Here is a 12,684-nt window from a genome sequence, read left to right as displayed (position 1 = left end):
ACAGGCTTGAGCCACCGCGCCCGGCACTTGGTCCAGTTTGATTTCCTTATCACGTTCCCTCCCACCCAGACATTTGTGTGATGGATATCACTTTTTCTGTGTTATTATTAGTCACTAACCACAGGTAACCCGATTTTCCCACATGATCTATGTCACTTAAGAAAGGCAACATCCGCCCTGCTGTAGTCGTGTCCCTGAGTTTTGATTACCGGCACAAACAACCGTGCGGATGTGTACATGGGGTGTCAACGTGTGTGTGTGTATGTGCCCATATGTGAATCGTATGTGTGAGAGCGTGTGTCTGTGTGTGTTGTGTGTTGGTGAAAGCATGTGCATGCCTGTGCATGGCCATGATCAGGGCGTTGCTGGATGTGCTACCAGCTCATTGGTGCAGTTCAGGTACACACAGTGACCATAGGAGTGCAGTTTGGGGTACCCCCCCCCGGCAGTAAAGCCACATTCTGGTGATACTTTTATTTATTTATTTATTTATTTATTTATTTATTTTGAGTTGGAGTTTCGCTCTTGTTACCCAGGCTGGAGTGCAATGGCGCGATCTCGGCTCACCGCAACCTCCGCCTCCTGGGTTCAGGCAATTCTCCTGCCTCAGCCTCCTGAGTAGCTGGGATTACAGGCACGCGCCACCACGCCCAGCTAATTTTTTGTAGTTTTAGTAGAGACGGGGTTTCACCATATTGACCAGGATGGTCTCGATCTCTTGACCTCATGATCCACCCGCCTCGGCCTCCCAAAGTGCTGGGATTACAGTCTTGAGCCACCGCGCCCGGCCTTATTTATTTATGTTTATGTTTTTTTGAGACAGAGTCTTGCTCTGTCTCCCAGGCTGGAATGCAGTGGCACAATCTTGACTCACTGCAACCTCTACCTTCTGGTTCAAGTGATTCTCGTGTCTCAGCCTCCCGAGTGGCTGGGATTACAGGCACGTGCCACCACACCCAGCTAATTTTTGTATTTTTAGCAGAGACGGGGTTTCACTATGTTGGCCAAACTGGTCTCAAACTCATAACCTAGAATGATCCATCTGCCTCAACCTCCCAAAGTTCTGGGATTACAGGCATGAGCCCCCATGCCTGGCTAATTTTTGTATTGTTAGTAGAGATGGGTTTGCCACATTGGCCAGGCAAGTCTTGAACGCCTGACCTCCAGTGATCCCCCTGCCTTGGCCTCCCAGACTGCTGGGATTATAGGGACGAGCCCCTGTGCCAGGCCTCTGGTGTACATTTTAGATTTTACAGTCTGAACATTATCAATTTTTTTTTTTTTTTTTTTTTTTTGAGACGGAGTCTCGCTCTTGTTACCCAGGCTGGAGTGCAATGGCGCGATCTCGGCTCACTGCAACCTCCGTCTCCTGGTTCAGGCAATTCTCCTGCCCCAGCCTCCTGAGTCGCTGGGATTACAGGCACGCACCACCATGCTCAGCTAATTTTTTGTATTTTTAGTAGAGACGGGGTTTCACCATGTTGACCAGGATGGTCTCGATCTCTTGACCTCGTGATCCACCCGCCTCGGCCTCCCAAAGTGCTGGGATTACAGGCTTGAGCCACCGCGCCCGGCCCACATTATCTATTTTAAGTCAATACTGAATAATACCCAATGGTCTTCTTATGAAACAACCCAAAATACCATATCCCACCCCTGAAAAAACAGCTGAAAATGTCCCTGCTATTTTTTTGTTTTGTTTTGTTTTGCTTGAGATGGAGTCTTGTGCTCCGTTGCCCAGGCTGGAGTGCAGTGGCACGATCTCAGCTCACGGTAACCTCTGCATCCCAGGTTCAAGCGATTCTCCGGCTTCAGCCTCCCAAGTAGCTGGGATTACAGGCGTCTGCCACGATGCCTGGCTAATTTTTGTGTTTTTAGTAGAGACGGTGTTTCACCATGTTGACCAGGGTGGTCTTCAACTCCTGACCTCAGGTGATCCACCTGCCTCGGCCTTCCAAAGTGCTGGGGTTACAGACATGCACCATGGTGCCTGGCCCCTGCTGGTTTATATTGTTTAATTTTCACATCACACACACTGACACGAGCAGCACGGTGCATTGAGACCCTCACACACAGAGCTCAACCTGAGGGGCAAATAGTGAGATCTCGTGGGCCTGGCCTGATCCATCGGGTACGGCTGCCAAGCACTGTGTTGAGAAGGATTCTGAGGTGGCAGTGGAGCTCAGAGTAAATGCTGGGATCGATTAGCCATGTCTACTGTGGGCGTGGGAGGTGGGGAAGGTGGCCCTCGGGGGCATGTGTGTCCTCCCTGCTAGACATCCCTGCTCACCTCACAGGAGTCTCATCTCCAGAAAGGGTTAGATGTAGCTACAGAGGGACTTACTTGGTGCCAGGCAGGGCACGGCTGTGAGCAACAGGATGTGGCTGGGGCTGCTTAGGACAGGAGCCTGGCAGAGTCCTAAGGGGACCCAGGGGGACACAGGGTTCAAGCTAGTGTTTCTGGGTTGGCTCAGGGCCTAGGAGAAGGGGTTTGGGGTGCGTAGTAGCCAGAAGGAAGAAACCGCATGGTCTGGGGAGGGCAAGGAGTGGAGAAGTATCAGGCTGGCTGGGATGGGGAGGCCTGGAGCTGAGATCTGCCCCGAGAGGCAGGCACCAGGCAGCTGCTGGGGCACGGAAGGCGTGAGTGGCCTCCCCACCTGGCTCCCAGCTTTCCCAGGGGAGGAATGTACCAGAGCTCTGTCTTCTGGTTTCTCCTGAGTGAGCCACCTCCAGCTCCCTGAGAGGCATCTTCGGGGGACTGGGGCTAGGGTGACCTTTTTCCATCCACCAGGCTCCATTGGCATGGGCAGACCTTTCTGCCCTTCTTCGAACCACCCCCCCCCAGGCTGGAGTTGGTTGCATGAGGTTGAACCCATAGGGTGCCACCTGTCCCTCCATTCCTGCCTTCACTAGGACAAGCCTCCAGTGGCCACTTAGTGCCAGGCTATTGCCCAGCCCTGAGGTATTAAAGATGATGCAGGTATTGGCCAGACACGATGGCTCATAACTGTGATCCCAGCACTTTGGGAGGCTGAAGCAGGCAGATCACTTGAGGTCAGGAGTTTGAGACCAGACTGGTAAAAATGGCAAAACCCTGTCTCTGCTAAAAATACAAAAATTAGACGGGTATGGTGGTGCATGCCTGTAGTCCCAGCTACTCAGGAGGCTGAGGCAGGAGAATCGCTTGAACCCGGGAGGCAGAGGTTGTAGTGAGCCGAGATTGTGCCACTGCACTCTAGCCTGGGTGACAAGAGCAAGTCTCTGCCTCAAAAAAGAAGTTACAGGCAGAGTTCCAACTTCAAGGAACTTAGAGGCTGGGACAGACCTATCAGGAAGCAGGGGGCCACCCAGACAGGACAGAAGCCGAGGCAGTGGGATCACTGAGGGGACGGGCAGCCCACCCTGAGGGTCAGAATCTCCTCCCAGTCTGGTGCTGCTTGCACTGAGCTTGGGCCCAGAGGACCAGGAATTTATCAAGCAGTGAACACAGAGGAGGGTGTTTGAGCTGTGGTTACAGCGTGTGCAGAGGCGTGGAGGTGGCACCCAGCCTCAAAGCCTCGGGACTGTAGAGAAAGGCAGGCTGTGAGGTAGGATGAGGCAGAGAATCATCTGTGGACGCCAAGGGCGCCGGGCTCGGCACTGCGGACTGCTGCAAAGGACCGGTGTGCGCATACGTCAGGCCGTGTGCACGACATGGTGTGTAGCCACCACGCAGCTCTGTCCTTAGAGCAAAGGCAGCCATAGAGAAGGCGTCAAGGAGCTGGCAAGGCTGTGTTGCAATAACATGTTATCAGTGGAAGCTGAAGTGTGAATTTCATATCACTTTCATGTGCCACAAAATACTTTTCATTTTTCTTTCTGCTACTCAAAAAAGTAAGAACCAGCTGGGCATGGTGGCTCACGCCTGTAGTCCCAGCACTTTGGAAGGCCAAGGCAGGAGGATCTCTTGAGCCCAGGAGTTTGATATCAGCCTTGGCAACACTGTGACCCCCGTCTCTATTTTGTTTTTTAAACAATTTTTTTTTTTAAAAGGGTAAGAACTACTCTCAGCTCCTGTTCCACACAGAGCCAGGCGTTGGACCTAACCTGGCCCCTGCACTGGCCCTTACTGGGCTGTGAAGGCCACCCCAGACCAGGCAGCCAAGAACAGGGAGGGGGAGGGCAGATCCCTCCCCGGCAGAAACCTTGGGAGGGAAGAGATGACAGAAAGGCTGTGAGTTCACCACGTGACCACTCACCGGGGGCCGTGACCAGGCAGTGGGAGTGGGCGGGCTCAGGAAGGGGAGGCCAAGGCTGGCCGAGAGAGGGGTGGGGGCAGGTGAGGACTAAGGGACCGGTCCCTCCGACAGGTGGACAAGACCGAAGACAAGTCCCTGGAGGAGCGGGGCCGTATCCTCATCTCCCTCAAGTACAGCTCACAGAAGCAGGGCCTGCTGGTGGGTATCGTGCGGTGTGCACACCTGGCCGCCATGGACGCCAATGGCTACTCGGACCCCTACGTGAAAACGTGAGTGTGCCATGCATGTGACCTCCTGCCACCTCCTCACCTCTGGCCTCCGTGGTCTCAGGTGACAGGCACCCAGGGAGCAGCGGAGGTTCAGGGGTGCCGTGTTCCCTGTTGAGCTCCTTTGGCAACTCCAGGGGTTAAGCATGGCCAGCCAATTTCACAGGTGGGGAAACTGAGGCCCAGAGAAGCTGAGTGGCTTCCCAGGGTCATGCAGATATTAGTTATCGCCTGATGCCATGTCCAGGCTTCCCTGTGACTGAGGGGCCCCGGAGGGGTCTTGAGCAGGTTGGAGGAGGGGATAGGAGAAGGCGGGGCCCATGCCAGGGGTAGCCAGGAGGCTGGGAGAGGCGGCAGAGAAAGTCTTTCCAGGCTTTGGCAACTGCCCACTTGTGCCCAGCCCTATCCTGGGGCCACAGATGTGGATAAGAGTCTACCCAGCTCTACCAGTGGAGGCCAATGGTGGTCCTGGGGAGAGGCACTAAAGGGCCATGCCAGGTGACCTGGGCCCCGGAGATGTGGACCTGTGAGCCTGGCCAGGATGGGCTGTGTCGCTCTGAGAGCCAGGCAGGAGCCCTGGCCCTTTGGAGAGGGTGCCGCAGGTGCTGCAGCGGCTGCCTTCAGTGCTTGGGGCTCTGCAGAAACTAGGTAGGTATGAGTCTGAGCTCGCAGGGAGACTCTGGAAAGGGGAGACTTAGGGAGGAATTTAGTTCAGCAGAAAGGAGGGGCAGGTGCTTCAGGGAGGGGCAATGACAGAGGAAGGGCTCTAACCTAGGGGACACCAGGGACCCAGGTGACTAAGGCCTTGGGGGCATTTTGGCACCATGAAGAGGCCAGTACTCCTTGTGGCACAGCTCTGGGGGCACCATCCCCGCTGGCCGTGATCGTATTCCTGCCACTTTTAAAATTATATGGGGCAGGTGCAGTGACTCCCACTTATATTCCCAACACTTTGGGAGGCCAAGGCGGGAGGATTGCTTGAGGCTGGGAGTTTGAGACCCCCATCTCTACAAAAGATTTAAAAATTAGCTGGGCATAGTGGTGCGTGCCTGTAGTCCTAGCTACATGGGAGGATTGCTTGAGCCCAGGAATTTGAGACTAGCCTGGGCAACATACTGAGACCTCGTCTCTACAGTTAAAAATAATAATACATTAGGCCGTGTGCAGTGGCTCATGCCTGTATTCCAAGCACTTTGGGAGGCCGACGTGGGGGGATCACCTGGGGTCAGGAGTTTTGAGACCATCCTGGCCAGTATGGGGCAACCCCATCTCTACTAAAAATCCAAAAATTAGCCAGGTGTGGTGGCGAGAGCCTTTAATCCCAGCTACTCAGGAGGCTGAGGCAGGAAAATCACTTCAACCTGGGTGGTGGAGATTGCAGTGAGCCGAGGTCACACCACTGCACTCCGGTCAGGGTGACAGAGCGAGACACTGTCTCAAAATAATAGTAATAATAAAAATAATATGACAATTATAGGTGGCCACTTTGGGAAGCCATTGACAGTTCCTCAGAAAGTTAAACACAGAGTCACCATTTGATCTGGCAATTCCGCTCCTAGTTGTATACCCGAGATGAGAAAAACATGTCCATCCTAAAACTTGTACAAGAATGTTCATAGCAGCGTTATTCACAACAGCCCAAAGTGGAAACAGCCCAAAAGTAGTCTGTTCTTGTGGTGGAATATCAGCCTTAAGAAGGAGTGGAGCAGTGGTTACACTGTGGATGAACCTGGAGAGCAAGATGCTAAGTGACAGAAGCCAGGCACAGAAGGCCACGTACTGCAGGATTCCATTTCTATGAAGTGACCAGAATAGGCCATCCCACAGAGGCAGAGAATGGATTGTGTTTGCAGGAGCTGGGAAAAGCTTGAGGTGACATCGGCAGTAGCTGCTGAAGGGTCCTAGGTTCCCTTCTGGGGTGACAAAAATGTTCTAAAATTGATTGTGATGATGGCCGCAGAATTCCATGAATATACCCACAACCACTGAATTATATACATCTGAAAGGGTGCATTGTACAGTATGTGTATTATGTCTCTCAAAAATCTGTATTTTAAAAAATCCAATCACACCAGGCTCCGGGAGCAGAGCCTAGGACCTGCTGCATCTTTGGGGGAAGTTAGGCTCCGAAAAATAGCGCACGGGCTACCGGTTTTCTTTGTGGAAAACACCGAAGTGGGCCCCAGCCTCAACAATGAGCAAACAGTCTCAGCGCACTGGAGACCCGAGTGTTGGAGGAAGCTCTGAATGCTCAGAAGACACTCGGGAGACTCTTGTCATAACCCCTGGGGAGAAAGCTGGCAGTGTCCAGTCGATGTGGAAAATGTGGGTGCCCTGTGACCACATTACTTTCCTTCCAGGGTTATTTCCTAGAAACCTGGGCAGGGGTGGGTAGCTGTTTATCGCAGCATCGCTCATAGTAGCTATAAATTGGAAATAGTCAAACGTTCATCACCAGAGGAATAATCAAGTGTGGCCTATGTGTAGAATGTAGGACTATGCAGTTAAAAGGAATAAATTAGAACTATATGAATTATTATAACATGGACAGCTGTTCAAAACACCAGACGACACACACACTAGGAAACTGGTTTGCATGTATATTTTTTCTTCTGACTTGTCATTGACTTGAAGCTTATGTGTATACATCCTTGCAGAAGGATGCAATCTTGAAGCCAAAATGGTGTGAAAAAAATTTTTTTTTTTTTTGAGATCCGAGTCTCTCTCCGTTGTCCAGGCTGGAGTGCAGGGCACAATCTCGGCTCATTTCAACCTCTGCCTCCCTGGTTCAAGCAGTTCTTGTGCCTCAGCCTCCACAGGCATGCCCCACCACACCTGGCTAATTTTTGGAATTTTAGTAGAGGTGGGGTTTCACCATGTTAACCAGGCTGGTCTTCAACTCCTGACCTCAAGCGGTCCACCCCCCTCAGGTCACAAAGTGCTGGGATTATAGGCATGAGCCACGATGCCCAACCTATGGTGTGAAATTTTAAAACCAGGTTATATGCCCACCTACCATATAACCCATAAGATAGACAGGAATTCCAGGGCTGCCCGCTGGGTTGCCCAGACAGCAAGGTCTTACCTGCTGTGACAGACGGTTCAGCTGACTCCCACGGGCAAGCAGGGGGCCTCCTGGGCAGGGCCTGTCCACTGCACCATAGGCTCCTCCCTGCCACAGGGGGCTGGTGTAGCCGCTGTTGGAACCCTTCAGCTGGGTCCCACCTGCCGGGCACGGGCCAGGTCATGCTGCCTTTCAGACCAGCAGAGCTGTGGGCCACTCCCTGCATCTGAGCTACACCTCACCTGAGACCTCCATGTCTGTTTCATACTCCCTGGGTGAGACATGGGGCTGCCATTCAGGTCTCCTCAGGGACGCCCATCTCCGAAAGGCAACTTCATGGACCAGGGGCCTCGTCCTCACTAATAGCAGGGGAAATAAGGGCACAGGCTAGTTGGTAAGAGGGGTGCCCCTCAGCTGCATCCTTGACCTGGAAGAGAGAGAGTGACCTGTGCCCTGGAAGACAGGGAGGCACGTGCCCAGTGGCTGATGCTGAGGGGCAAAGCTAGACGGGTCGGTGCCTTTTGTCTGCACCATTATTTTTATTTCTGTATTTCTTCCTTTAATTTTTTGAGACAGTGACTTACTCTGTCACCTGGGCTGGAATGCAGTGGTGCGATCATATGTCACAGCAGCCTCCAACTCCTGGGCTCAAGCAGTCCTTCCACCTCAGCCCCCCGAGTAGCTGGGACTGCAGGTGTGCACCACCACACCTGGCTAGTTGTTTTTTGTATTTTTTGTACAGACTGGGTTTCGCCATATTGGTCAGGCTGGTGTCAAAGTCCTGGACTCAAGTGATTCTCCTAGACCCGCCCTTGCAAAGTGTCGGTTACAGGTGTGAGCCACCGTGCCCAGCCATGCACCATTATTTTTATAAACCTCATTTCTGGTGACACTTGACTCAGTGTCCCCAGGCTGGAAGTGGACCCCAGGCCCAGCTCTGGAAGGTCTGATGGAAAACCCCCGGAGTAACAGTGGCTGTGACAGCTGCCGACATATCGAGTACTAACCCTGGGCTGTGCGATGGCTGTGTGTGACTCTCCCCGCAGCCTGTGCGGTAGCTTCTGTTATCTGCATTTCATACCAGCAAAAATGGCGGAAACTGGCAGCAACTTGCTGTGCCACCCGGGGCAGCTCCCTTCCTTCTCCGGCTCTCTTACTAGAACCAGAAGGGTTTCTTCTCAAAGCCATAGGCAAACAGGAGCCACTGTGAAGGGGGCTCGAGGTGCCTGACTTGGGGAGTTCATGAGCCCCAGGGGCCAGGTCCACTGTCCTGACAGCAAGGGACAGAGAGATGCCACAGGGCCAGCCTCTGGGGCTTCACAGGGTGCACTGGTGTCAGAGCGGGTGTGCTCAGGGAGGATGCTGAGGGATCTCCCCAGTGTCAGGTCAAGATGGAAGGGCACTCCCAGCAGAGAAAACAGCATAACAGAGGGACTGCCCATGGCTGTCCGTGGCTGAAGGCGCCCAGGCTGGTGCCCATCGTGGAAGTCTGGTGGCGGAGTGAGGGGTCACTAGATGAACACAGGTTGTGTGGGCTGAGGGCACAGAAATCCCCAGACCACCTTCCTTCCAGGGACTCATGGAGGCAGGGCATGTAGGACTCTTCTGACACTGCTCTTCTCCCCGTCACAAAGCAGGCCAAGGACAGTTCATAGCAGAAACAATCCCAGTACGCAGCAAAATGGCCGGGGAGCACGGTAATGGAAGAAAACAGCTGTCTCCGGGCGGCGGGCTTAGTGGGACCCCCGCACTTTACATTTTCGTCAGGTGTTTTGACGTACAGGTTGAGCATCCCAAATCCAAAAACCCAAAACCCAAAACATTCTAAGTGCTCACATGATGCTCAAAGGAAACGCTCATTGAAGCATTTGGGATTTCAGATTGTTCAATTTTTGAATTTTTGACATTTTGAATTAGGGATGCTGAACTGGTAAATACACTGCAAATGTGACAAAATCTGGAAAAATCCAAAATTCAAAACATCTGGTCCAAGCATTTCAGATAATGGATCCTCAGCATGGATCACTCACATCCTGTGAGTTTTTCCTTTTTTTTTAGACAGGGTCTTGCTTTGTCATCCAGGCTGGAGTAGCGTGGTGCGAAGATGGCTCACTGTAGCCTTGAACTCCTGGGCTCAAGTGATCTTCCCACCTCAGCCTTGTGAGTAGCTGGGACTACAGGCATGCGCCGCCATGCCCAGCTAAGTTTTCATTCTTTTGTAGAGATGGGGTCTCACTGTATTGCCCAGGCTGGTATGATCTTATTACCACCACCACAGTCAAGACACAGAACATGACCCCAGAAAGCTCCCCAGCCCCAGGCAACCACGGACCTGTCTTCTGTGTCAGTAGTGGTGCCTTTTTGAGACGTCCCCATGAAGGCAGTCAGATAGCGTGTGCCCTGTGAGTCCGGCTTCTTTCACGCAGCGGAATGTGTTGAGATGCATCTGTCAGTTGCAGGTGCCAGGAGTTCAGTTCTTTTTATTGCTGAATAGGCTTCCATCGCAAGAGTAAACACAGATTTGTTGTTGGTTAGTTCCCCAGCTGAAGGGCGTGTATTTCTAAATTTTGGTGATGGTAGAACGCGGCGATGAAGAGGTTTCTGTGTGGACGTGTCTTCATTTCTCTCTGGTAATCCCGTTTGGTCCTTATGCATTTTCTAGTGTTTCTATAATAAAGTGTTATTTATGCCATAAAAATCAGAATTTTAAAAAATGCAAAGTAAAGCAACTGTGAGATATCATTTTCTGCTCTCAAACCGGCAAGGATTTTGTAAGTGTTAGCATCCAGCCCTGTTGAGGGCGCTGTGTGTCAACCATGCAGCCTTTCTGGAGAGCAGCTGGGCGAAACAAGATAAGCTGGACACAGGTGTGCCTTTGGGCAGGCGCCTTCACTTCTAGGGACTCAGGTATTCATTGGACAGATGTTTGTTGAGCTCCCTGGTGCCAGGCCCAGGGATTTGGTAGTGGGTGAGACTCCGGAGACCCCAGAGCACACCTAGTAGGGGCAGGTCAAATGTCATGCAATTATCCATGCAGGGACAGGGTGAGAAGTTTTGCAAAGAAGTTGGGGGCCTCTTGTCCCCTTCTCCAGCTTGCACATGACTTCAGTGTCATAGAGAAAGGAGCACCATCCCTGTACTTGCCGGCTGTGTGACCTTCGGCAAGTCACTCCACCTCTCTGAGCCTCAGAGGAAGACAGCTGTTCTGCATCCAAGTCTAAGGCCTTAATGTTTATGGAGACAAGACCATCTAGCTGGCCTCCCTGTTACTCCACAAAAGGTCTTCTCCTTCCTCAAAAGTCCAACGAGGTAGTGTTGATGGTTATACAACTCTGGGAGTATACTAAAGGCAACTGCATTGTATGCTTCAGAAGGATGGATTTTTTTATGGTATGTGAAATATAACTCAATAAATCTGCTATTTTATAATAGAAGCTTGAGGCCGGGCACAGTGGCTCACGCCTGTAATCCCAGCACTTTGGGAGGCCAGGGAGGGTGGATCACCTGAGGTCAGGAGTTCAAGACCAGCCTGACCAACACAGCAAAACCCCATCTCTACTAAAAATGCAAAAATTAGCTGGGCATGGTGGCAGGCACCTGTAATCCCAGCTACTTGGGAGGCTGAGGCAGGAGAATCATTTGAACCCAGGAGACGGAGGTTGCAGTGAGCTGAGATCACGCCACTGCACTCCAGCCTGGGTGACAAGAATGAAACTCCATCTCAAAAAAAAAAAAGGCCAGGTGCAGTGGTTCACACCTGTAATTCCAGCACTTTTGGAGACTGAGGTGGGCAGATCACAAGGTCAAGAGATCGAGACCATCCTGGCCAACATGGTGAAACCCCATCTCTACTCAAAAGTACAAAAATTAGCTGGATGTGGTGGCAGGCGATTGTAGTCCCAGCTACTTGAGAGGCTGAGGAAGGAGAATTGCTAAACCTTTAAACCTGGGAGGCAGAGGTTGCAGTGAGCCGACATTGTGCCATCGCGCTCCAGGCCTGGCTACAGAGCGACAAAAAAAAAAGCTTTAACGTGAGACCAACTCTGCTAAAAACTCTATTCTGGTGGGAAGCATGAGCCTTGTGAAAATTAGATGTCCAGAAATGAGGAAAAACCTCTTTCCTAGGCGGATGGAGGGGCCCACCATGGTTAGCTTCAGGAATGTGTGTGTGAGCAGAAGTGAGGCTTGGTTCTCGAAAACGATGTCTCACCTTTGCCACAAAATATTGTTGGGAAAATCCAATTATTAGAACAAAAGAAGGGCCCAGGAATGTCTCTGCAGGGACAGAAAGCTCTTCTCATCCCCGTGGGCTTGATCTATACCCCATAGCTTGTCCCCATCCTCTGCCTGTCTTTTGGATGTAATCGCAGATACCTGAGGCCAGATGTGGACAAAAAATCCAAACATAAGACAGCAGTAAAGAAAAAGACCCTGAACCCGGAGTTCAACGAGGTATGAGGGCTGGCGGCGCCGCATGAAGGCCACTCCTCTGCCCCAAGGTGGGGGGGGCGTGGCTGGAGGGGCTGGGGAGAGGGAAGTGTTGAGGGGAGTCCTGGGTTCCTCATGAAGGCAACAGGGCAAAGAGGAGGTGAGGAAGATGGGGGAAGCTCTGTGTGGGGCAAGGGGAGTCGGGATGGCCCGGGGACCCCAGAACGGTCTTCATCCCAGGAGGGTCAGTATGGCTGGAAACGCGGATTCCCCGCAAGGAACAAGAAGGAAAGAAGAGCAGAGGGGCCTCGGGCAGAGCCCACACCACAGCAGCGATCAGGCAGGGGGCCGAGGAGATGCTTCCAGAGAGCAAGGGGGATCCCGGATGGGAGAGGGTCCCAGAAGCTTCGAGAGAGAGGGACCCACAGAGAAGGGAGAGGTCAGCAAAGCCAGGCCCCAGGGAGGCCCAGGATGACGAGGACTGGGGCGTGCACTGCCTCTGCAGTCAGGAGGCTCCCGGGATATGGGCAGAGCAGGCTCAGGGACACGGAGCAAGTGAGCGAGGGGATGGGGCCCTGGAGACCCCAGCAGAGCCCGAGGGGAAGTAGGCAAGACACATGGGCATCCACCCCTCACCCCCACCTGAGTGCTGACCACCCCCGCCCTCCTCGTTCCCCACCCCTCACCC

The 12,684-nt window shown here is 52.7% G+C and overlaps 1 protein-coding gene across 2 annotated transcripts in view; it reads left to right on the top strand.

Moving 5' to 3' along the window:
* DOC2B (double C2 domain beta) overlaps nucleotides 1-12,684 on the top strand; it is a 36,670-nt gene that overhangs the window by 22,295 nt on the left and 1,691 nt on the right. For both annotated transcript variants that reach the window (XM_032263400.1, XM_032263399.1), the window contains 2 exons: nucleotides 4,350-4,507; nucleotides 11,939-12,020. In XM_032263400.1, coding sequence (XP_032119291.1) covers nucleotides 4,350-4,507; nucleotides 11,939-12,020 — 240 coding nt within the window. The remainder of the gene's footprint in view (nucleotides 1-4,349; nucleotides 4,508-11,938; nucleotides 12,021-12,684) is intronic.

This window comes from Sapajus apella, unplaced genomic scaffold, assembly GCF_009761245.1.
Source record: "Sapajus apella isolate SASKATOON/1434 unplaced genomic scaffold, GSC_monkey_1.0 scaffold136, whole genome shotgun sequence".
NCBI classification, from domain to species: domain Eukaryota; kingdom Metazoa; phylum Chordata; class Mammalia; order Primates; family Cebidae; genus Sapajus; species Sapajus apella.
Note: the sequence above shows the minus strand (reverse complement) of the source record. Positions and strands in the feature narration are given on the sequence as shown.